Source organism: Amphiura filiformis, chromosome 3, assembly GCF_039555335.1.
Source record: "Amphiura filiformis chromosome 3, Afil_fr2py, whole genome shotgun sequence".
NCBI classification, from domain to species: domain Eukaryota; kingdom Metazoa; phylum Echinodermata; class Ophiuroidea; order Amphilepidida; family Amphiuridae; genus Amphiura; species Amphiura filiformis.
The window spans coordinates 72,612,643-72,639,839 of NC_092630.1; the positions used below are offsets into that span (position 1 = coordinate 72,612,643).

The following is a 27,197-nucleotide window of genomic DNA, read 5'->3' on the forward strand; positions in this document are numbered from 1 at the left end:
CCCACCCCAACAATAGTACTAGCCCTAACCATAAAATCTTTATCCAAACCCTAATCTTAACACTAATCATAAAAGCTGACCCTAATCTGAATCTCTTGGAGTGGCAGCAATTACAAGTCTTGTCATCACAACATGCAATATTACCTTGAATTGTATAACATCTCCAGTTCTGATGTCCATGGCCTTAGTGATAGCAAACCTGTTTCCAGTATTCCCAGTAAACACTAAGGCAGACTCCCCTGAACTACAATGACTACCCATGTTACCATTACTTATTGTTAACCATAGATGGCCTGTGGGGTCATCATTCTGAAATGAGAATCAAATGCTTGTTATGTCTATAAAATGGAGCTGCTGTGTTAAAATAAACAATGAACAAAGAACAGGAGAAAGAAGGAGATGGAGAGGGAGGTAAAGAATGGAAGAAAGAAAGGGTAAAGAAAGAAGGAAAAAAAGAAAGAGAAGAGGGAGAGGGGAAAGATAAGTAGAAATATAAATGAGAGAGGGAGAAAGGGAGGGAAGAAAACAGGTGAGTGTGACACAGGGGAGAAAGCAAAACAACGGAGAGCAAGTTTAAGAAAAGAGGCAACAGGAAATTACCTGGGGGAGAGAGAGAGGAGGGGAATAGAAGGACAACATTAACGAGGAGATAGGGGAAGTAAAAGAGGGGAAAGAGAAGAAGGGGATAGTGGAAGAAAGGGAGGTGAGAGAGAATGAAGAAAATAGAGAAGAGAGAAAGGATAAATGAGTAGAGGGAGAAAAGAAGGGACAAGGCATGATGCATACACTTCAATACAGATCAGAATGAAAGAAAGAAAGAAACAAGTAATTAGAAATAATATTCATTACCTGAAAGTTAAGCAGCAAGGATTGCACATTGTTGTGACTTCCTATGTATACCTGGTCCAGGGCCCACTGATCATCATTGGCCCCTGAATGACTAGGCTGCCACCATCGAATACGAGTACTTGGTGTGCGTGCTGAATCAGGGAGAATCTGATGGACAAATCTAAAATAAAAGCACATCAAAAATTATATTTATCATAGGAAGATTAGATTATTTTTGTTTTGCTACATTTTGGGGTTATTTCTTTTCTTTAGGAAATTACTTAGGAACTTAGTCTTGATGGATAAAAAAAAAGGAGAAACAAAATATGATCTGCAATAATTGTAGCCATCATCTTAAAAATCATCAGCCTATTCCTCGCAAAATCTAAATGTCTTTAATATATTTTAGAATGCTAAATTTTTTTCTTACTTAGAATGCCTGTAATCATCATAATATAATTCCAGCAGAATATCCCATGTAATACCACCATCATTGGAATATTGCAGCAGTACCCCTTCCTTCCTCTCATTAACGTTGCAACATGTTTGATCTGTGCCATCTCCTCCAAGGCGAATGTAGAACTGAACAAATGCAACTAATTGGGTGTTCATATCATGACTGACTAACTCTCTCACACCAGCCTACATCAAAACAACAAAATATTTCAAATAATCACTCAAGTAAGGCAGCAGGGATTATTGTTAGTAAGGGTTAAGGTTATCATTTGTGTTAGGGTGCAGAGGAAGCTAATGCTATTCCAAAGTTTATAGCATTCACCACAAAAAGAGAAAACCATGGACATGTAAACAAGTCGTAACTCTTGTTATTATGTCAGTACTTGACATGCAGGGATGTAACCAGGGGGGAGCTAGGGTGAACTTCCCCCCACAAAAAATGTCAGTGATAAAATGGGGTCGGTAAAGAGTAAAGTGTCCTTAAAATGACTAACAATCACCAGTCCATCAACTGAGTGAACAAGGAATAGTGTCTTTTGTTTGTTTGTTTCATTTCTTCTTTAACCTGGGACACTCAATCAGTTGAAAACACAATTAATCATCTGTTCTTCCTTGAGGCCCTGTCTACATTGTGAAAGCTCTCAGGTGAGCAAGTTGTCATGCTTTATTTGAGTAATTGTGTATTCTTCATCATCATCGACTCTCAATCATCAACGCACTTGTTTAGTTTTGTTACAGTCTTTACTTATCAAAATATATTCATAACCCTTATGCTCATCCTACACATAATCATGCTGAGAACGTAGATAAATTTGGACAGAACCTAGGATTTATTAGCAAAATCACAAGAAATAAACAAGATTATGCACTTACTTTAGAAAAATACAAAGATGCTCCGGATGTAATGATGTTGCAAGCATTGTCCCCATCATGGATGATGTCACCTCCAAGAACTGCCAGCCAATCAGATTGCAGCAGACCAGACTCCTCAAAATCTGATTGGATGGAGGATGGCAATGGGAATTCTGGGATACATGTGCTACCTTTGTAGCCTGTATCACACCTGTATATGGATATGGTATGAAGGAATACATCAAGGTTAGAAACAGGCATTTCTCTATTTATGTTTTGATCAAAAATCAAAATTAAAATCCATCTGACAAAGACATTGGAGCAATTGCCATTTAATTCTGAATCCTAACCCTAAAAATATCTTATTCAGAGTATGTTAGCAAAATACAAACAGAACTGCAACCTGAGCTAAAATCAAAATCTCCTATAAGCTGAACTCTAATTCTACAGTGCTTTTAGACTTCAACGTGTAGGGGCAGCTTTTTCAAAAGCTCATTCTACCTACATGTCGTCAAGCCATATTATAACATTTGCTGAGGAGGATGCCCTCAATAATTTTCAAAATTCGCGATTTGGAATAAAACGCAGGAACCGTTGTTTTATTATTAAGATGGAAATTATTAGTCGAACGCGTACACGATGTTCACATCACCAACCCTCGAATTAAGAATCTGAACGGGCACGGCAACTTTTTTAGGGCAAGTTGGTAATTGCCTTGGATTTTTACTGAAAAGGCAAGGCAGCACGGCAATTTGTAATATTTCAAAAGGGCATCATGGCAACTGTTGGAAATTTGAGAAGGGCACCAAGGCAATTTTTCAAAAGCGAATAGATGCATTGTTGTCAGCTGAATTCGACCAAAGTAAAATTTGACTCTCAACTTTACACTAAAACTAACCTGATTGTTCAAAAAACCTGCTTAAATAATACAAAGCAATCAAAAATCAACAGTTTAATTCACTTAAATTTTGCGATCCCTAGTTCTGAGCTGCAAAACTGACTCAAAACAGCGATGAAACAGCTGTAACTTTGGTAATAATACTGATCAAATTTGCCGGGATAAAAACTATTACGTTCAAACATATCTAGAGATGGGCTCACATAACAAGATAAGACGATACCGGAAGGGTATCGCCATCGGTTTGCAATGGGAAGTCAATGTTTGCTAATCGAGAGATCAATTGATTTGCCCAGCGCTCGGATTTTGTTAACGACACGAGGAAGCTTAGCTTAGTTACTAACAGCGTTTCTGATTGGTCGATAGTATGCTGAAGGTATTTCTCTGACCAATCGAAAAAATGAAGTCTGATTTCTAGCAACCAGATAATGTATAAAAGCCGATGTGATTGGTTGAATATGTAAGCTTATGTAGGGGTAATGAATATTAATTCACAACAAACTATTGTGTATACTGTGATTGATAGCTGGGTTACGATGCTCAAAATAGCGATGGTGTTCAAGATTTTCGATTTAATTTTCCACAATTTTTCGGGGTTTTAACCAGTACTTGTTAATGATTTATAATGAAGGGGCAGGGCTAGGGCACTGACGGCAACTTCATTGAAGGGCAGGGCAAGTGACTGCCGTCGGTAAAGGACATATTTTGAGGGCATTACGGCAGTGGGGGTGGGCACCCACGGCAATATGCCGTGGGTTAATTCGAGGGCTGCACATCACAGTACGTACATGGCGTGCCGGATGGTACATACACATCAAAGGCCCGTGCAGTAGCACAACTGACGGAGTGACATGCATTGGCGACATCTGCGCTAGTAGTAAATTTCAGTTTTCTTTGCTTTACCTCAGTTGTCCTGCTCAAAATTAAAAGGGGATCATACCTGACAGTAAAAGCTAACATTTTATTTTATTTTTTATGGAAATGTTATAACATGGCTTTAAGACTTAATCATACATGAGCATATGCCAGCACTTAAAGTGAATGTCCATGATTTATAGCTGTGCACAATTAAAGCACTGCACCCTAAATTTTAGCCGTAATACCTATAAAACCAACATCAGTTAAAAGATGCACTAGTGCTAATAGGGAGGCCCTACATATGATTCTTGTGGAACCCCTCAAATCTCTCACCTGCATAGTCCATTGACACATGCACCATGACCATGACACATATCAGGGCATTGTTCTCCTATGTAAATGTTGTCAAGAGCCCACATGTCTGAAGATGCAAACACTGACTGGCGCCAACGAAAACGGGTTGAAAGAGAGCTATGATAAGAACATACAATATAATTATTTTTAAAATAACAGCAACTTACATGAAAAACATAACAGTAATAGTTTCAAATGTACAATTGTGATGTGTTCAACCAATCTTCCATATCACCAACAACTCATACATTTCAGGTTTTCAGTACATCTGAACTTGATTCTGGTAATCAAACATTATATTAAAGTTGTTTTGTACTACATTCCTTGATGATTTTTATTTTAAATTATAAAACATGCAGGGCATGCCCATCATGATATTACAAACAATTTATTAGGTTCCATTCGTAAAGTTAAAGTTTGCTAATTGGTATACATTTTAAATCAAATATAAAAGTATAACCTGAAACTTGTAGGAAGACTAATTGTCACTCTATTCCATCCTTCATATTTAGTGTCATCAAAGATGGATGCTTCATGGTAACCATGGCAACCAACCTGGCCTGGAAGACATTGCTCATACACATGATGCCACGTCAACCCATGATCTTTGGAGTATTCCAAGTGTATTGATTTATCTGGGATAAAATCACACAAGTTCATATTTAATTTGTAGATAGTCACAGCATGAACAACATTACCATAGACTTTGTTATAGAATACTAGAAGTTTACAACTATCAAAAAAACAGATTTACATGCTTGAACTCTGAACTCCACAAAAAAGTTAATCAGCATTGTTTTAGTTATTTTTGTTCACAAAGTTTATGATAACAAACTAGAGATGACAAAATGCATTGCTTTGCAATAACAGTAATTTACAGTGGGGAAACCTGCATGTAAGTACCATATAGAGTATCAATCCATTTCTTACTTCTCTGTTTTCCAAGAGAATCCTTAAAATTATGGTTGCAGTCCATCTTCTATGATAAGATATTACTGTATCAAATAACATGTCTGACTATGGCAGCCAATGCAACTTATGCAAGATCCTTAATGAGCACCCTATTTCTTACCTTTCCTATAAGGATCTTCATATGGTTGCCCACAACCCATTACAAGATCAAACTGTATCATGTAGGATGGTCCAACCGTTATTGATTGAGTCTCTACATAACGCTCACTATTGTTGTGTGCATGGCCTGAAAAACTTCACATCATATTAAAGAAACAGATAAAACTATATGAGTGAAAAATATCGATCTTTCAGACTGCAATCTCGTATATTTTTAATGAAAATATGCCCATGAGATGTATCTGTGTATCAATTATGATTTCTTATAACCTTGTCACTTCTACGCGATCGCAATTCACCAGCGCGTACCCGGACCACGGAAGTAATAAAAAATTAACTTTAGTTTGCCTGAGGATGACAACAGGTGCTGTTGAAAATGCTAGCAAGGTAAATGTTTACTTCTCGTTCTCTGGTTCCTAAAAGTTTTTGGTTCTGTGTTATGATAGCTAATTATTTATATCATTTTTTCTAGTTTCAACCAGAGGCTGATATATGGCTTTTATCACAAAATCACAGACAATTCAAACCTGACTGTAGAGGGAGGTGCTACCATTTTTCAGTGATCAGGATAGTCAGTTATAAGCTTTGACCTTGGAAATATTGGATTCCAAAAATGGCTATCTGCTAACAAGTGACCTACAAGGAGAGTATAATGCCAATTCTGTTGCTTGTATCAACTTTGGCTCAATTGTGATGCCTCTGCATTAAACATTGGGCAGAATACAATATGAATAGGTCGGGCTACTGTACACTGCAGATGGTCAATACCCCAGCTCAGTGAACATAACAGGTTGTATATGGAACAATATGAAAAGAACAGCAAAACTGAATACTTACACTAAAGCATCTGTGGCCCCACAAGCATCAATGACTTCTCCCATATGAAAGCTGACTGCTTTCTTGACATCGTTTACATCACTGAAATCAACCCATATAGTGTTATACAGTATATCTGATATAGTGATATCATCAAGGGCCCATACATCCTGATTGACCCCTGAATGGGAGGGTTGAAACCACCGCAAACGACAGGACTGCTGACGGGCATCACTTGGAAGGTGGATTAACTCCATTCTGTGAAAAAACAAGATAAATTGGTATCATTTTGCTTTCTAGGAAGTTGCTAACCTGATACATTTTGGTGAAATAGGTATATTTGATTTGTATTTGTGTTTTTCCCCAATATATTATTGAAATAAATTAATTTAATTTAATTTAATTGACTTGAATTGAATTTATTTGATAATAATTTGAAGTTTGTGGTGTATACATTAAAAATACATCATCAGACATTACAACAACATTGCTTTGGATATGTCACTGGCAAACAAAATATATTTTGACAATGCTACTGAAATTTTTGAATAAAGCAACTGGCAGACCCTTATACAGGAAAGCAATGATGTAAACAGTTGAAAGACCTCTTGTAACTAAGTTACCTCTGTTCTGCACCTAATTCATTTTTTCCATAGAGCAATGAAAAAAAAAAACACCTCGTTTTACGGTATACGGGTGGATGGACTTTTAAAGTAGGGTTGTTCAGTCTTGATTTTTTTTCTGATATTTTCAACAAATTTTAGTCAAAATCAATCAATTTGTCCCAAAAATGGCTGATTTTACATGCTTTTAGCAAAAAGTAAAAAAAAATTAGGAATTACAACAAGTACTAACATTAATGGGGGTTGAGCAACTCAAGTTGGCTAAATATGCTGAGTCTGCTTATTTAATGGTGAGCTTGCAATCCCTGAGCTCCCATCCACGGTATGCTAGCAACAACTTACCTTGGTTTGTGATATTGATCATATTTAAGATGTCGGAGTGATTTCCATGTCACACCATTGTTACAGGTATACATGAGAAGTACACCCTCATGAGGTTCATTTGGGGCAGGACAACTGCCGAGAGATGATTGACTCCCAATCCGTATTGTGAATTGCAGGTACCTTGAATGAAAAAAAAAACCAAAGATTACATTGATACACCATTAAATTCATGGTTGGTTTCTTGTGCATACATGGACCAATTGCATGGCCCCCATCTCTCACATTGCAGAGAGTGTTTAATATGGTCAATAAATATTTCAGCCTGGCCAAAGACTTTGCCATATGTAGGTCAGGAATATTAATTCAAAACTTATGTGACATCTTTACACAGCCGTGACGTTAGTCACGGCTGTGTCTTTTTTCTTACAGGTTCTTTCTTCTTTCTTTCTGTCAACCATTACATTTGCTCTAGCACTCACATGCTTACATCGATTTTGACCTAACTTGGTCACAATGATCACTGACCGTGCCCCTACATGTCACATGAAACTTGTGGGGTCAAAGGTCACGAGGGGTCAAAAACGTGATTTCAACTAAAATGCATCTTCTCCCACATATAACGTAGGACAGTGATGCCACTTGCACACATGCATTGTCATTACCCAGTGTCTATGGGGTGTACACAGATTTGGGGTCAAAGGTCATTAAGGGGTCACTTCCGGTATAAAACGAAAAACCTTCAAACAATTTTATTAGCTCAGTAAAACATGGGACAGTAACGGTATGTTCACATATGATCTGCAGTCACCTAATGTATGTGTGGTATTATTTTTATTTGGGGTCAAAGCTCATTAACGGGTCACTTCCGGTATAAAAAGAAATACCTTTAAAATGCATCTTCTTCCACAAATAATGTAGGACAGAGACGCCACTCGCACACATACATTGTTATTACCCAGTGTCTATGGGGTGTACACAGATTTGAGGTCAAAGGTCATTAAGGGGTCATTTCCGGTATAAAACGAAATACCTTCAAAAATTTCTCTTAGCTAAATTAAACATGGGACAGTAACGGTATGTTCACACATGATCTGCAGTCACTCAATGTATATGTGGTATTTTTTATTTTGGGTCAAATCTCATTAAGGGGTCACTTCCGGTATAAAACGAAATACCTTTAAAATGCATCTTCTTCCACAGATTATGTAGGACAGTGACGCCACTTGCACACATGCATTGTTATTACCCAGTGTCTATGGGGTGTACACAGAGTTGGGGTCAAAGGTGATTAAGGGGTCACTTCGGTATAAAACGAAATACCTTCAAAATTTTCTATTAGCTAAGAAAAACGTGGCGCAGTAACGGTATGTTCACACATGCATTATGGTTACCCAGTTTATATGTGGTATTATTTTATTTGGGGTCAAAGATCATTAAGAGGTCATTTCCGGTATAAACGAAATACCTTTAAAATGCTTCTTCTTCCACAAATTACGTAGGACAAAGACGCCACTTGCACACAGGCATTGTACACACATTTGGGGTCAAAGGTCAGTAAGGGTCACTTCGGTATAAAACGATATACCTTCAAAATGCCCCTTCTGACACATAAAGCATAGCAAAGTGATGCCACGTGGACACGTGCATTGACATTAGCCAATGTCTATGGGGTTTTCATATATTTTGGGGTCAAAGGTGATTAAGGGGTCACAACACGGCTGTGTTCGTGGTCTTAGACCACAGCTAATTCTTCTTTCTTCTTTCTTTCTTCTTTCTGTCAACCATTACATTTGCTCTAGCACTCAAACGCTTACATCGATTTTGACCTAACTTGGTCACAATGATCATTGACCGTGCCCCTACATGTCACATGAAACTTGTGGGGTCAAAGGTCATGCAGAGGTCAAAGGGGTCAAAAACGTGATTTCAACTAAAATGCATCTTCTCCCACGACTTACGTGTGACAGCGACGCCACTTGCACACATGAATTGTTATTACCCAGTGTCTATGTGGTGTACACAGATTTGGGGTCAAAGGTCATTAAGGGGTCACTTCCGGTATAAAACGAAATACCTTTAAAAAATTTTATTAGCTAAGTAAAACATGGGACAGTAACGGTATGTTCACATATGATCTTCAGTCACCCAATGTATATGTGGTATTTTTTTTATTTGAGGTCAAATCTCATTAAGGGGTCACTTCCGGTATGAAACGAAATACCTTTAAAATGCATCTTCTTCCACAGACTATGTAGGACAGTGACGCCACTTGCACACATGCATTGTTATTATCTAGTGTCTATGGGGTGTACACAGATTTGGGGTCAAAGGTCATTAAGGGGTCACTTCCGGTATAAATCGAAATATCTTCAAAAATTTTTATTAGCTAAGAAAATCTTAGGAGAGTGATGGTATGTTCACACATGAATTGTGTTTACTCAATGTATATATGGTATTTTTTTATTTGGGGTCAACGATCATTAAGGGTAATTTCGGTATAAAACGAAATACCTTTAAAATGCATCTTCTCCCACAAATCACGTGGGACAGTGATGCCACTTACACACATGCATTGTTATTACCCAGTGTCTATGGGGTGTACACAGATTTGGGGTCAAAGGTTATTAAGGGTCGCTTCGGTATAAAACGAAATAACTTCAAAAAGTTTTATCAGCCAAGAAAAATATAGCACAGAGACGGTACATTCACACATAAATTGATGTTCCTCAGTGTATACGTGGTATTTTTTTATTTGGGGTAAAAGGTCATTAAGGGGTCACTTCCGGTCTGAGACATAAAACCTTCAAAATGCCCCTTCTGCCACCAATTACATGGCAAAGTGATGCCACGTGCACACATACATTGACATTAGCCAATGTCTATGAGGTTTTCATATATTTTGTGGTCAAAGGTCATTAAGGGGTCACAACACGGCTGTGTTCGTGGTCTTAGACCACAGCTAAGTCTAGTTATTGTTTAATTTTCTAGCTGCCACTTCCTTCCTCCCATCCTCATTGAATACTAAATCTCCACCCGTTACCAACACACCTCATTTGTAGCCCAAATGTAAGCCTACCTTGCACCCGTAGTGTTCAACTCTCTGGTCACCAGTTCCCTCCTTCCATCCTTATTGAATACTAAAGCTTTGCCTGTTGCCAATACACCACATTTGTAGCCCAATTCCACCCCATGAATAGTACTAAACTTTGCATCGTGTTGTGTATCAAAGTCTCTGAAGCTTTCTGTGAGGTTGGTTGGTAGTGGAGAAGATGGGATCTGGCATGAAGAGCCTGAAAATCCTTGATCACAGCTGCAATATGATAATGTATAGTAAACAAATAAAAACTGAGAATATACTACCCATGAATTACAGAAACTAGAACCCCTACTTTGCAATTGTTCTAAAGCTGTGTTACTTATTTTCTGCCTATAACCTTTATTTTTATAAATCAAGAAATTTCAAAGAAAGTTTGCACTAACTGATTTAACATGAAATTATATTGTTAGGGCTTGAATAGTTTTAACAGCTACCTTCAAACAAGAATGGTTCATGTTCTGAACATTCTGATGCAGATCACCTCAGGAAGGGACCACATCCTACAATGGTATCTATTTCTTTGTCTTGAAAATCTGTTTCCCAATTATCTTGGATATATAGAACTGCTTTTAACAGGTTATCATGTTGAGGCCTGAGCATACCTGTTAGTCTACGGAGTCCTGACTCCATCAACGATCATGTTTGCCTGTTAATCACAGAAGGCAAAATAATGTACCTACCCCTTATTTAGCCATGGGGCAGCCCAAATTTTGGGGCTATAGGTTAACCTCTTTTGATCCAAATCATATATGTGACCTGTTCTGACAAAACCAGGATAATAAATTACTGAGTTTGGCGAATTGGTAAGGCTAAAACTTCTACGCTTTACATTATTTCGAAAACGGATTTTTGCGTTATGTGAGAGTAAGGTTGTCCGCACCCCAATAAAACGTCCAATTTTGTTTTTGTTTACGTTAAGGGTGTCAAATTATGTTAATTAGTTTCAAAGGCAGGGCAAAGGCAGTGGCAGCGCACCTGCATGACAACACAATACACTAATGTTGACATAGCCTGAATTAGGCCTTCTATCCTGTCATTGGTGTGAAGATATTATGCCTGTAGTCTCAACTATTACATGACACAGTAGAAGCAACTATTACATGACACAGTAGAAACCCAATTAACATCTATTGTTTATTCAACTAATTGATCAACATTAGCATGTATTCTGTGTTTTTATGGAGTGAAGGACAAATTAATCAGGGTTGCCAAACCACACCATGAATAGGCCTACTCTGCTTTGTGGTAGTGCTATGTTTAATGTTATCAGCATAATGTATGAACAGGTATGATCATAACTTAATATGAAATATATAGTGTAAGGAAATGTGAATAAAATTGTTTCAGCTGCACAGTGGTGTAGCCAGGACTTTTTCAGAGAGAGAGAGGGGAGGCAAATTTCATGGGGGGGATTGTCACAAATGGGCTAAAGAGTACGACAAATTTATCCAAAATGGGCTAACAAATAAAAAGTACAACAAATGCATAGAAATCTAAAATATCAGATCAGCCAGCAGGCCACAGGGGCCAAGAGGGATGTGAATAAAATTGTGTTCATCTGCTCAGTGATGTAGCCAGGACCTTTGCAGGAGGTGGGGGCAGCAAGGTACATTTCAAGGTGGGGGACAAACTTGGATGAAAATGATAAAAAATGAGCTAAAAGGTACAACAATTTTGTCCAATGGGCTAAAAAGTACTGTTGAAACAAATCCATAAAAATCTTAAATATCAGAGCGACCAGCATCCCACAGGGGCAAGACATGATCTAATTGCAATTTCAAGCCATTGATTTATATGGAAAAGATACTAAATATTATACTTCTAAGTTCTAAATGATAATCTCCTCTCATACCATTAATCACATTAAATAAAACATTTACATGTACACAAAATGTACAAAATTTACCAACCGCGAAAGACCCTGACCGCGAAAGACGGGTGACCGCTAGTTGATTAAATAAACCTCTTTTTAATAAGTTCTTTCAAGGATTTGGAAGTCCACTTAGTCCCTAAGTCAAATACCATGAAATAAAGAATTCAAAATTTGATTTTTTTTTTATGGGAATGTCATCTTTAAAGGCCTATAACTCCAAAACATATCTAGCGATTTGTTCCGGGTTTTGTTGGAGCTGGTCACATATTTTATAATTTGACATAATTCTGTAAGTCGATTATCTTTAAACTGTGAAGTATTCAAATGGCTTTTGTTTGTTTGTTTTGTATGTTTGTGTTATTTTTGTTTATTTTGATTTTGTTTTGTTGTTGTTGTTTTACCTGCATCCATCCCTGGAGCATTGTCCATGCCCTGAACATATGGTAAGCCCACACTCATCTCCTATATATACTACAGATAAAAAGAAATGTACATCAAGAGCATTTACATTTGATTTCCATCAATTCAAGAATATTAATATAACCAAGAACAGTCAAAGATCAAACAAAGAAACATCGGTGCATTAATAATCATGATATGATAATTCCAGTGGAATTGTTTGTTTTTAACATTTCTTTACACATTTCATGTAAAATGTCTGCAACATGGTAATTACTAAAAGCAACTGCAACTTACTGTTATCAATTGCCCATTGTGCAGTAGAGAGTTCATTCCTTTGCTTCCAACGGAATCTTGTGTTAGATGTAAGGGCACCAAATGGAAGAGGTACAGTGACTCTTGACCATCTGGTGACACAAACAAAATTAGGAATCAAGCTATAATGTTAACAGTAACTGGTAAAATTTGAAGACAAATCATGTAGGATACAGTATGACCAATGGCTATCACTAACCTGTTAGCTGGTTCCCAAGAACTTAATTCATTGACAAACACAAAAACCATTTACGACTAGTTTTACACATCACATCTTGGGACAAACAACCACCATTTTCTTTACAGATTATTACCTGCAATCATCAGAAAGCAAAGTTGCAAAGAGAAACAGACCAGGGCTAGAAAAACTTAACAGTCATTGAAGCATACTGACTCTAATTAGCAAACTGGTCCTTCAGTCATCTGAAGTGGTGCTTAATAAGTATTATTTCTTGAAAGTCAAACTGACATTTTTCATGCAATTTTAATAATGTACAATTGTACATTAGTTCAAGAAAATAGAAATTAATATTGTACCAATATTTTACGGACCAGTTATTGCCCCTCAAGTTGGATACCTTTGTGTCATTCGTCACCCTTTTCCATGAAAAAAGTGATTTGTAAGGGTGCATAAACTAATGGCAGTTGGAAAATTGTTACATGTTACTCCAATATCAAATGAAAAAAAAACAATTTAGTAATGTAAAATACCTTATCACTATTTGACTCTTACTCAATTTAGACCATTTACTTGAAGGCATGATAAATGACAATGAAACTTACCCTTTTCCAATATTTTGAATGGTATAAGATGAACTCTCTGGGTTTGGTTTTCCATCGCATACCCCTGGAAGGCACCTGTGAGCTAACAAGGACCATGTCTTGCCTTGATTGGTAGAAAACTCAAAATCAATCTACAAGAAGATACAGAAGGAGACCATAAATTACCCCACTGTTATAATGTGGCTAAAATCTAGCTCAAATTGATTATAAGCCTTTTTTTTCCTTTTTTGTAACAGTCAGATTTTTAGATTTTTATTTATTGTCATTTTTATGTTATAGTTATAATATGTCAAAGCTTTTTCCATACAATAATATGTGTCAGAAAGAACAAAGCTAATCACTTGAGTCCAAAATTACAGCAGACGATTGAAAATTGCATGTCTGTCACAACAGCAAAATGCATAAAACATCCAACTATATATTAGTGTTTAGGATGGCAGAGTTGCTCCTGTGTAACTCTACTTTGCAGGTAATTAAAGACTATAAATAGTTTTGTAGTGAAATTGATTTTCAAGTTTTGCCCACCATGAGATATACATTATTACATACCTGATTGTCTGCTGAGTCTTCAGAGCCACATTTCAAATTCAAAGTAAACTGTGCATGATGGGTAATGTTATATGGTAACCATGGTAACAGTTGGAATTCATCAATGGCCCACACATTACGATTGACTCCTTGGTGGTTAGTTTGGACAAGACAGAACCGAGTTGATGTAGCTTGCAACATCGGTGGTATTACCACAGAAACCATTTGTGCTTTCTGAAAAGCAAACAAACCAATCAATTCTGTCATATAGCCTACATGTGTAAACTTTCATTTTTCAGGGAGGACATTTTAATTCATTTTGGATAACATATTTGTATGTTATTATGATCCTGTCATTTTTATTCAACTTCTTTAGTGCTGACACTTAATTCAGTAAAATAATAATTCATTAAATAAATGCACCCTCCTCCAAGGAAAATGAATCGATCCTATGCGATGCGAATAAAAGCACAGTTTGTGAAAGTGCAATTAGACACTATACATTCCATATGATGTTGCAATATAATAGAATGTATAAAGAGTATTTATTACTTTGAAGAATCCAATTGTAGAAAAACAATTATCCCTGCATCAAGTCGTGGTCAGCAAAATGCATGTGGAATTCCACCTATCAATTTCCACCACTACCAAACTTTTCCCAGCACTACCAAACATTTCCCAGAATGGTTGAATACTATTACATATTGTAGTTTCAGCATAATAAACTTACCCTATAAGAATTGTATGCAAGCTTCTCTAACACAACAGGATCATTGGTGCCTCCTAGATATGCTGTTATGCTCACTTCAACATCTTTAGAATCACCTGGGTCACATGATCCACCACCTAGAGGTCAAAGGTCACAAAGTTTGGTCTATTTTGTGATATTTTAAATTCGTAATTACTCTGAAATTTTACAATATTTGCCCATTGCATGGTTCCGCCATATGCAAGATCCTCAAATTGACAATAGACATGAAAAGAAGAATTACGTAACTTTACACTCCCCTTTTCATGTATGCTGCCAGATCAAGGCTCTCCTCACATATGGCGGAACTGTGCAATGGGCAAATACAGGAAAGTAACAGCATGTCACAAAAAAATAACAGTTCCAAACAAATGTGTTGATTTCTGGACAACTATAATTCTTGCCCAACTGTGCGAGTGTGCGTACTATAACATAGTTGTTTTTCCTGAGAAATGACAAACTTGACAAAAGGAACAACTAGTGATTTCAGCTGCTAAACAACATCAAAAGTTGTATTTTGGCTTTCAGTGTGGCACAAGCATATGTCCTAGTAACAGCTCATATGTGGAAAACATGTAGTTAAATTTTACTCATCATGCTAGACTAGCATAAATGGTATTTTCACTTTGAATATATGCACATTTTGAATGCAAGTACAGTTTTTTTCTTGCATTACTTGGGCTTTCAAATTTTGTTCTGAAAAATAAAATCTTTATTCAAATTTAAGTGCTAAGTCCACTTTGCTTACCCATAGAGAAATAGAACCTCAAATTGCCAGCTTGTGTTGTGTCTAAGAAAGGTGTGCAAGCCATGCGCTCATCTCCACCATTGAAAACTACAGAGTCTCCAGAATGCAAAGTTCCACACATACTACCCATTGTGGCACCAGCAAACTCCCAGCTGTAAAAACACACAAGCATCGTTATTGTTTAACTGAATTATTCATTCATAGGAGGTTACAAGTAGGATTGCAAACCCAGATGGGTATGTGAAGTTTGGAATTCTTAAGTTTTGGTATGCTTTCAAGGGTCAAAGCTTACACATACCAAATTAATAAAGAAACATTGATGATTAATAATACTATTCGAGTATAATTATGATTCATATCTAATTATCTGGCTTCAACTCAGACCCATAGCCACATCTTGCCAAAATAAATGGCCAAAAATCACATATAGTAAATTCCTTGAGTAAAAATGTTCTGAAAATACTCAAAAAGTCTGCTTTGTGATGGTTACCATCAACGTTTTATATGAAAGTTAAACTGTTATGGGCACAATTCAATCAACCAAATCTGTCCCCAATTCTTCAAGATACAATTTAAATTAGTATTAGGCAGAGACACAGCTTAAGATAAAGTTACCTTGCTGGTAGTGTTGAACCAGTAAACTCCTCCACAAATAAAGCCTCCCCTTGGCGTACAGTTAGCAGGTTTAATTCATGTGAGGTGACATATTGATGTTTAGATACGCCGCCATGATGACTGCGGAAGAACAGAGCATTTCCACTGGATTGACAATGAGACTGAAAGACACAAAATAACATTATTTACATAAAATTGGATATTCATACATAGTGGTAAATACTAGATTTAGTTAGGTGAAAAAGTTCAATTTGGTGACCACTCTCTGGCTAGTAAGGTTTGATGATTGATTAGACTTCTATGGACCATTTAGAAAAAAATAGCCACCATGTCCCTCGCAAAAATCCCTGCATTTTTTAGCTAGAGGCCAAAATCCAAAATGGCCGCCATACCATTTTGAAAATTTAAGTTTTGAACCAAAGCACCTATGGTGGCTGGCACCATCTTGAAAAATTTAGTTTTGAACAAGAGGACCTAAAATCATGTACAAAGACACTTTTTTGGATAAGTCGACCACAAGGATTTCAAATTTGACATTACTTTGACATTACAAACTCATATTTACCCAGAAATCCAAGATGGTGGCTGCCGGCGCCATCTTGAAAAAAATGTTTTGAACCAGATTACCTAAAATCGTGTACAAAGACACTTTTTCCGGTAAGTCGACCCCAAGAAATCCGAATCTGACATTAATTTCATGTTACAAAATAATTTTTGCCCAGAAATCCAAGATGGCCCCCATTTGGTAGAGCGTAAATGTGATTTTTGAATGAGAGCAGAAGCATAAGTGTGTCATTTCCGCCTTATCTGGGGTTCATGTCTCTTATATGGGGTTTAAACTGCCTTATCTTGGGTTTACATCCCTTATCTAGGGGTAAGGCGCCTTATCTGTGGTTTAGACGGCCTTATCCTGGGTTTACGTTCCTTACCTGTGGCTAAGATGCCTTAACCTTAGCATATCGCAGTTTAAACCCAGATAAGGCATATAAATCCCAGATAATGCGCCAGTAACCCCAGATAAGCGACGTGAGACCCCAGATAAAACAGTCTAAACCCCAAATAAGGCATTAACCCTAAATAAGAACATAAACCCCAGAAAAGGCATCTAAACCCCACATAAGGTGCCTTAACTCTAGATAAGGGTTGTTAACCCCAGATAAGGCATCTAAACCCAAGATAAGGCGCCTTAACCCCAGATAAGAGACGTAAACTCAGATATGGCAGTCTAAACCCCAGATAAGGCGCCGTCTGGGGTTTACTTCTCTTATCTTAGGTTTATGTTCCTTATTTAGGGTTAAGGCGCCTTATTTGGGGTTGGGACTGGTTTATCTGAGGTGTATGTCCCTTATCTGGGGTTACGGCGCCTTATCGGGGTTTAGACTGCCATATCTGAGTTTACGTCTCTTATCTGGGGTTAAGGCGCCTTATCTTGGGTTTAGATGTCTTATCTGAGGTTTACGACCCTTATCTGGGGTTAACGACCCTTATCTAGAGTTAAGGCACCTTATGTGGGGTTTAGATGCCTTATCTTAGGTTTATGTTCCTCATTTTTGTACACGAATTTAGGTCCTCTTGTTCAAAACTAAATTTTTCAAGATGGTGCCGGCCACCATCTTGGATTTCTGGGTGAAAATGATGCCGTAATGTCAAACTAATGTCAGAATCGGAATCCTTGTACTCGACATATCCGGAAAAGTGTCTTTGTGCATGATTATAGGTGCTCTGGTTCAAAACTTATATTTTCAAAATGGTGGCGGCGGCCATTTTGGATTTTAGCGCCTAGCTTAAAAATGCCGGGATTTTCGCGAGGGACATGGTGGCTATTTTTTTCTAAATGGTCCATAGAAGTCGAATCAATCGTCAAACCTTACTAGCCAGAGAGTGGTCACCAAATTGAACTTTTTCACCTAACTAATTAGAAGATTTTTTAACTTCAACTCTACTAAAATTTGATCGCTTATCGGGAGCGCTTTCACAGTACTAACAGCATCCTCAGCTGGATGTTATGGCTCTGCTAATTTATGGCTTGACAAACTTGGATGAAGTCACACCAGTAGATGACATCAAAGGTGTTTTTGGTTATGAGAAAGTCCAGTCCAGTGTCTCTGTTCGAGTTTGGTCTTTTTTCATGATTTGAATGGCTTCTAGGATTCTTCTGCACTATTTATAGACCTATGTACTTACCTTAATTGCCCCATTTGGAAAAAACAACCAGTTTCCAGGATCAATAGGATCAAAGTTTTCTTGCAGTGTCTCAGGTCTATAGGCAGCATTGCCAATTAGTATATTATCAAGAGCCCAGCATCCTGTATAGCTGTGTGAATCCATGGCAAGATCCTGATGGAATCGTACACATACGCCCTCTTGTCTTGCGTCTTGAGGTAGATGAAGGATGTGAATGGTGGTCTTGCTATCTGATGGCACCCTGTTTAATGCAATCAAGAAGATATGACAGGCTATGTTACTAAAACCAGAGTGAAAGTTAACTTAAGAATAATGGTTGCTACATGTACCAATCATAATCATAATCCTAATTTCAACATCACCATCTAATCATATCCCCAATCCTAACACTAATTCTCATCTGTTGGGTTGTGACAATTATTCTAGTCGCAATTACCAAAATTTTGTTCTACAAAAGATCAATCGAGAACTTTTGAACTTTCAATCTATTGTCAAAAATATTTAACATTGATACTTGCAGGTGCAATTTATTTACTGTTTGTCCCCATATGTGGCTCATTATGACATTCGGCATTATTATATAAAATTGAAAGTTCTCCATCTCCTTTTCCCTTTTGACAGTAAAGAAGTACAACATATTAACTGTTCAACTACAGTTATGTTGGTATTGTGCAGTCAGCAGTGTGCACACAACAAGGCAGCTGTTTCATATGCTTATCTATGTGGCATCTTTAAACACATCCATGCTACAGATTTGAGTGAATGCTTAAGATTTAAAACTGAGGGGGTCTCCATGTTTGATGGTATTTGGGTATGTGCCACATTTTTGGGGTGGATTTTCAGTCATTTTAGTCAACATTCCAAGTCAAGGCAAAATTGTGATGCTAAAACTTTATAATCTGTTTCAATATTTATTGAGAACAAGTAAGAAAAGAAATGGCAAATTCACCTAATTCTATCAATGATATGCCAGTCTACCTCATCATTGACTGCATAAGATACTGTTATACTGTAGTCATTGGGGCCCAGTTGACAATGTCCTGAACCTGTAAAAGTCAATCACATGCAAATTCAAAGAACATCAGATATAATTTCAAAATGTCATGTTTGAAGCATTATTCATTTGTGTACTCAACAACAGCCGACCTGTATGATGCCTACCAACAAAGGACATAGGCATAGATTAATGAGGTACATATAATTTACAAACAGGCAAAGTCCCTGTGCTTAGTATGGAACAAGAATTCTTGCATAGTCTAGATGGTCGATCATTCTATTGACCCATTCCATATCAACTCAGGGATGTGCACCGCAGCACCTCTTCAATTTTTTCTTTTTCTGTGTGGTGGTAGATATTGATGAGAAAGTAAAATCCCGAAAATTTGAGCTTCATACTCCATTTAGTTTTCCCGTGGCATCAATTTGAAATTTAGGGGGTGGGCAGAATAAAAATTGTGTTGTAACGCGAAAGACAACGTTTGGAGGTCCATAAATGTATAAAGGGAACCCTTTACAACTTTGAAAAGTATGTATCCTGGGATACTTATTTGTGTGGAATTCAAATCTGGCATCAGAAAACTTGTAACTCCATTGGTTTAAAAGATATAGGGCCAAAATGTACAACTTGGTTTTCCAGGACCAACTTTGGGTCAGAATCCAAAAGTAAAAGTAATTTTAATGGGCCATTTTTGCCAGTCAGAGTTTGTCCTACATTAGGGCTCTTATCAATAAATGGCCATTAAAATACTTTTACTTTTGGAGATTCTGACCCATACAAAGTTGGTCCTGGATTGACATTTTGTACATTTTGAGGGCCCTAAATCCAATGTCAGAAATTTGAAATCAACTTCAGGTATTTGAAGATGTCCAGACAACATTTCTGAATTGGCTTGGGGTCTCGATGGCTTCAACAATCATAGGTTATCCCAGGATACATACTTTCACAAAGTTGTAAAGGGTTCCCTTTATACATTTATGGACCTCCAAACGCCGCCTTTTCGCATATTTAATACACATTTTTATGCTGACCCCTAAATTTCAAATTGATGCCACGGAAAACTAAATGGAGTATGAAGCTCAAATTTTCGATTTTACTTTCTCATCAATATTTACCACCACACAGAAAAAGAAAAAAATTGAAGAGGTGCTGCGGTGCACATCCCTGGAGTTGACATGGAATGGGTCAATTGCACATGTAACAAATCACACTATAATTAAAGACACTGATGTCACCGTCAATTACGATCCTTGATTGGTTTACACAGGTTAATCAGCGCAGAAAGGAAGACCGATCTATCTGGTGCTGATCGGAGAAAAGGAATAGCAGCAAATGGCGAAAAATACGTTACTTTTATAAGGCAAAAGCAGCTTTTCTAGGCATTGTCGACATGGTGTCTTCGCCAAAGAAAGTTTCCTACTATAGAGACCTAACTTTTGAGATGGTTTGCATGTCGAAAGGTGCAAAATTAACAATAAGGCGCCCGGTTATAAATCCATGTTCAGCAAGTCATCATCACGACACTTGTAAACAAACCGTGCTCGAATTTGATTGACAGATGACGCCAGACGCGATAAATTCTTTTTTATCTCTGTCTTTTTTATATGCAACATGCCTTTGAAAGCTATGCAGTAACAGGTGAATAGCGGCAATAGCATGTTCATCTCTGCGCTTCTAGGAATGATTAACAAACATGGTCTGAATCCATACTCAAACAACATACTGAGGATGTTTTCTGCCATTTTGTTTGTCTATTTTTGTATGTATGGAATTTAACCTAGCAACTACAGATGTTTTATCTTAAGTACTAGAGGACATATTTTGCAAATACATTACACATGCAATTGCAGTCATTTGCAGACCTCCTTGAACTGAGGACGGTCCCCCATTGCAGAGAGGTCCACGGTTTAAATGTGAAAAATGGGTGTGTGTGTCCTCATTTACTGGCAAAAGGTCTGTTCATACTACGCCGCAATTGCTTTGCGGTGCGTTGCCAATATATTTATTACTTTATTGCGATACCGCAATGCAGTATTTTGCAGTATGATGCAACACACCACATCGCAAAGCAATTGCAGCATAGCATGAACGGACCTAAACACCCACGCACCCCAACACACAAACCCCCACACCCACACAAAGTAAACAATCACCACAGCTTTGACTTACTAAGAGCAAACTGTAGCACTGATGCTGTGGTGGTATTAAGGTGTACTGTAGTGAGTTCTCTGGTTCCAATGTGTTGACAAAATACCATGGAGTTCCCATGCAATACATTACCACATGTGTCACTGATGTTGCCTCCATAAACCTCAGACCTAAACAAGGAAAACAATGCAAATGTAAGTATTCTGTCATGTTTGTGTCTCCAAAAGTTGCTTTGTAAACTTGTTTAATGGTGGGCATCCCAAATGACAATCTCAACACTCCATCAAAATGGTTTTTTTTTATATTTTACAGAAAATTAATTTGAATCATATCAATGATTTCCACTAAATGTATACCATCCTTCTGACCTCGAGAGCGGCAATGATGTCACTGCATATTTAGGTTATATTTGATACACCTGCACCATTCTTGGAATTGCCATATAAAATACTCAAATGTAAAGGCAGCACAATTGTAATGCTCTCCCACATACAGAGACGAATGTCGACGTCACTATCCAACTCAAGGTGAGATGAACTTTATGCTGGTTTCATACTTTCCTGCTGCTTGTCGCTTTGCTGTTCTGAAGATTATTTTGCTTCACTGCACAGTCACATCAAAAACGTTAACGATGACCAGCGGTAAGCTGATATATCAATCACTTCACGGCTTTGCCGAAGCGGCAGCATCGCTGGGAGTTGAATTCAAGTCAACTTGGTGCCACTCTGACTTATGAGAACAAAATATGAATTTGGAGCACTGCTGAGCAGCAAACAATGGCTTTCAGAGTCATGCTGCTGCTGCACAGGGGTGTGCCGCTCCACTTGCAGACAAGTACAACTGGCATGATGACGCGTCGCGCCGCTGAGCGGCAAAAAGTATGAAACCAGCATTAGTTGAAGTGAGCACTATTTCAAGTCCAAAAAACAATATCTTCAGACATTAGACTTCAAGCATATACATCATTTGCAGTCACCTTATAATATGAATAAATCATGGATTAACATACCATATGGTGTAGTCCAGATCTTGTGATGAATCAAAATCATCTCGAAGGATCACGCCTTCACTATGCACCATTGCTAAAACAAACAAAACAAGATATATTGCCATCTTGTTATAACAATTCCCAACCAATCACATCCAACCAACAAATATCAATAAAACATTTTGTTCTACAAAACTTGGTTTGGTTACTACCAGACCTCTGACCTGGAAATTCCACTTAATACATGTAGTAAACTTGTTCAAGTACCATACTTAAAATGGAATTGGTACACTGAATACTTTTTGAAGCAATTTAATCGCAATTTGGTACAATCAAGTTTAAAATGTTCGACATAATTATACTGGTTGGTTGTATAAACACAAATCACACCATACTGGATCACACCATTATTTTGGAACCTAGCTCCATCATAAGGATTGGATCAAAAGTGACCCTTTTATAATTGCACTACAACAGAATTGTGCATTTCCTTTTCCTCCTGTCACATATTGTCCTGTTGCCAGTTGCTCCACATGCATATGTTTAGGGTTATATAATTGTATGTTCTCTCATTAGGGTAAGTTTTAAGATTAGCTGTATTTAAGACCAGTGTGTAAATGACCAGGTGAAGGCCTATTATATGAAACAATAATGGACAAGTATAAAGGATAGTGCATAAAGTCATAGAACATGGCAAATAAATATTGGACATGCCTATCATCTGTGACATGAGAAGTAGATAGTAGATAGAAAATTAAAGTGTGTATATATAGCCAGTAGTAACCAGAACAGTGTCTGGTTTCCTATTTTTCCGGGCTATTTTTCTGCCCTGTTTGAATTCAGCTAAGCTTATATAACTAAAACTGGATTCCATTTCCTTACCTAATTGAGGCCTGTGTGGTGCTTGTGTGGGTGTGCCCATTTCACATATTTGTAGTGCTAATGCATCTTTAAACAACACATGGTGCTGAAGACTTGCTGTAGCTCTGAAAAAATAGGAAGAAGCACCAAAGTGTACATAATTAGTTTATTGAATAAAATGGACCACACTTTTCAAATTGTGTACAGGTCACAAACATTTTTGTTGTTAAACATACCAAGTTATAGGTATGCAATTGACAGGTATTGGCCATTAAAGCTGTGAACAGCATTACTTTCAAACGAAGAAATACCAAAGTGTAATACTGTTAAAACAGTACTGTTAAAACAGTATTTATTCCAAAATATGACCAATATTTAAAACAATTTTTTTGCTTGAATTGCATTTTTACACATGAACTATGCCTTTCAAACAGAATAACTTTGGAATTACACCTCTCTGAGGCAGTATATTTCCTTAATATAGATAAGAAACAAATACCAAATTTTATGGCATATGTTCAAAACTATCAAAGAAGATATCTTACACATCCCACAATGCATTTCTTCCATTTCAATTTTCTGTACTGATTTATTATCTTGTGCAAATGGCTCGATAGTGACAAAAAGTACCTCAATGAACAGAGCACATCCAAATCTTGCCAAATATGTTTATTTCTTGACTATCGACAAATATTTAACCAGTCTATTTTCAACACCAAAAAACAAAGGGACCCTATACAAAGTAGTAATAGGAGTGTAATTAGTTGATGCATCATGTTGCAAAGGATTCTGGGAAGGGTAAGATATCTCCTCTGCAAAACTCCAATCAAAGTAGAAATAGTACAACAAGTGGGACAGCCATGACATCTTCATCACCTCAGGTAATACAGTCCCAATTTTAGATAACTGTTTTCATTTCCTCATAGTGTACTTGACAATAACCAGAGAGTGTTAATGTAAGCACATTCCTGAATCAGTATAAACATGCTACTACAAAAAACAAATCTTAAGTTTGGTAGGGAAATGTTTTCACTTAAAGGTCCAAATTGGACAACCTTATTTCCCAGGAAAAGATCAGACAGCAGGCCAGACCATAGCCAAAGGGTAACATGAGTAAGTTTATTTCACATTGAAGGCATGGATAGTCTTGTAAATATGGGTTAACTTCCCCTGGACCAAACAATATGCCATTAACTAGTAGGACTACAACTGGTATCTACTGGTCAGTTTATACTCTCATTTCCACATAATGTGGTTTCTAGCTGTGGCTTTAATATTCATTACATTTTAACAAAGGCAAGTACCATTTTCAATCTAATTCACATCCTCCTCTAATTATCACACTTGTGAACTTTTCTATTTTGCACCTTTTTGAAAGGAAAAGAAGTAAACTTAACAAACAAGCAAGCAATAAATGTTCCACTTACAAAAAGTTGACGCATCCAGATCCTTCATGGGGTGCTATCCAATAAAACTCTGAGCTCTTCTTTGGTGTGATACCCATATGCTGGTGTACAATGGAGCACATATGGCTAGACCCTTGTGTATTAAAGGAGGGCATCCCTGGTGAGTTACCACCAAGCAGTAATGACATAGCTGGGTTGAGCTGAGAGTCAAATGTAGTTGAGGAATAAAGACCAGTGATGAGTAAGCCATTGAAGTCACTGCTGGTTGCAATGCTTACTGGAAACGAACAAAATACAAACAAACAAAAAACAATCAAATAGTTAGCTTTAGAACAGGATTATAGCAGAACTGATGCACATTGATTTCAAAGTATATGCCAAACATAAGTATATGTCAAAGCTAGATGCAGTCCAGAGGCGTGCTGTTTGCATCATTGATCTCCCTGGAGAAGAACTTTCCTCTCTTTAAATTCAGCCTTTGGCTCACCATAGAGGTGCCACTACTATGTTCCACGGAATGTTCTATGGGAATGCCCCTGAGATACTATGCCAACTACTTCCTGACCAGCTCCAGACTGACCCTCATCTTTGCCGCTCAGTTAGATCTCACAACCTTGCTGTTTCCAAGAATGCACTCCCTCCTCACATTCCTGGAATTGTGAAATGGACAAGCTTCAAAAAGGAGGTTAATAGCTATCTAGGCGCCAACCCGTCAGCTTTATTGTAACGATAACAGCTGTTAATGCCTTGATATGTCTTGACATCAATATATTTTTTAAAAAAACATAAACAGGTTATACCAAATAGAGAGTCTGTACTCGGCCATATTTGCCTGTTGCTTGTTTAAGGGCAAAATAGAGTACCTTTGCATTATTTAACCATGCACCTGGGAAATTTTGAATTGAAGTAAGTATTTGTATGCTAAATATAATTTGTTGCAATGATAATACACACTACATGATACATGTGCACTCCTTTACAATTAAGGCTCCAGTTTAAAGAAAACCATTAATTTCAATGTTGGACTTTTATTGGTAAATGCCAGAGAGCAGTAGACTATTTTGGTCCCCAGTGTGGGTGTGCCATTACCATTGTATTACACACAGGAACACTAATGGATGGTTGTCTTCTGGTAGCTTTCCAGAAACTTTAAGTTGTTTCATGTCAAGCCCCTCAAGATCCATCACTTGACTATCAGGACATGAAAAACTATCATCCAATCTCAAAACTTCCTTCCACTCTGAACTTGTTGAAAAAGTCGCAGTGAACCAGCTCCAAAAACATGTTAAATGACAGACAATGGTGGACTACTATACTGTCCAGGAAAATTATCAATCACAAAGGATGCAGCACAGAAACTGCACTTTTAAGAATCTCCAATGATCTTCTCCAAACTAATGATAAGGTGATGAGACCATGTTGGTCCTTTTGAACTTCTCAGTCTTGGCACTATAATATACCACCAAGCCTTGAGAAATGATATGGTATCAATGATAAACACTGGACTGGTTTGTGTTTTAGCTGGAACAATCTCTCTAATATGCTGCCACTGAATGTTGGTGTCCTTCAGGGATTTGTGCATGGTCCTGTCATTTTACACCAGGTATAGTTCTCAGATTGAAGGCATTGCAGCTGCGAATGAAGTTGAGTGTATATAAATGCTGATGACACACAATTGCATATTTCTATCCAACATGCTATCCTCTTGCATCCTCAAATTAGAATAGTGCCTAATGGAAAAGTATGGACTGTGCAAAATAAACTCCCAACTTAACTACAGCAATACAGAATGTCACATTAACATTTGTTCCAATAATATCTATCTCTGGAATCCTGGTTGATGACATATCTGTGAATCTCACATCTTCTGCCTGCAATTTACAATGCTCATCAAAAATGACAATTTCAACAGGGTCATGTAAATGAACTCCCGCCCCACCCCCCTTTCTCCCAAACAATGTTGAATCATGTAATTTTGCTCATGCGTGCCTTGCAGTGCCCAACATTGATTGGCAGGGAAGGGAGAGGTTTGGGAGGTTAGGAAAGTGGCATTTCAGCACTTTAAAAATAACGTAAATAACACCATAACATAGAACAATTTTTGACGAGGATTGTTGGTGTAATACTGGACAATCAACTTCATATGATCTGACAGACCACATAAGCACAGTCTGCATAAATGCAACTTGTGCATTAGATGCATTGCATGAATTTGAAGAAGTCTTTACTATACATGAATGTTATTTTTGTAATTTCCTTTGTTTTTCCCTTCCTTCATTCCCTTCTACTCTGCCTTCCTTCTACCTTCCCTTCCTTTTGATCTATCTTGATTGATTGAATTTCTTTGACTTCTTTTCTTGAATTGTTTTTCTTGACTTTTGTTTTCCTTTTTGACAAATTATATGTATTATTCAGATATTATTTTCA

The 27,197-nt window shown here is 37.3% G+C and overlaps 1 protein-coding gene across 1 annotated transcript in view; it reads right to left on the reverse strand.

Annotated features, from left to right (window-relative positions):
- The window catches only part of LOC140147483 (reelin-like), an 82,046-nt gene that overhangs the window by 51,359 nt on the left and 3,490 nt on the right, over positions 1-27,197 (reverse strand). Inside the window, 23 exon segments of the mRNA XM_072169260.1 lie at positions 145-309; positions 850-1,009; positions 1,259-1,470; positions 2,158-2,347; positions 4,226-4,363; positions 4,707-4,881; positions 5,319-5,452; positions 6,155-6,391; positions 7,099-7,260; positions 10,157-10,390; positions 12,452-12,521; positions 12,747-12,856; positions 13,548-13,678; positions 14,097-14,309; positions 14,806-14,921; positions 15,572-15,723; positions 16,187-16,347; positions 18,371-18,611; positions 19,320-19,416; positions 21,537-21,685; positions 22,525-22,597; positions 23,386-23,489; positions 24,792-25,047. Coding sequence (XP_072025361.1) covers positions 145-309; positions 850-1,009; positions 1,259-1,470; positions 2,158-2,347; positions 4,226-4,363; positions 4,707-4,881; positions 5,319-5,452; positions 6,155-6,391; positions 7,099-7,260; positions 10,157-10,390; positions 12,452-12,521; positions 12,747-12,856; positions 13,548-13,678; positions 14,097-14,309; positions 14,806-14,921; positions 15,572-15,723; positions 16,187-16,347; positions 18,371-18,611; positions 19,320-19,416; positions 21,537-21,685; positions 22,525-22,597; positions 23,386-23,489; positions 24,792-25,047 — 3,680 coding nt within the window.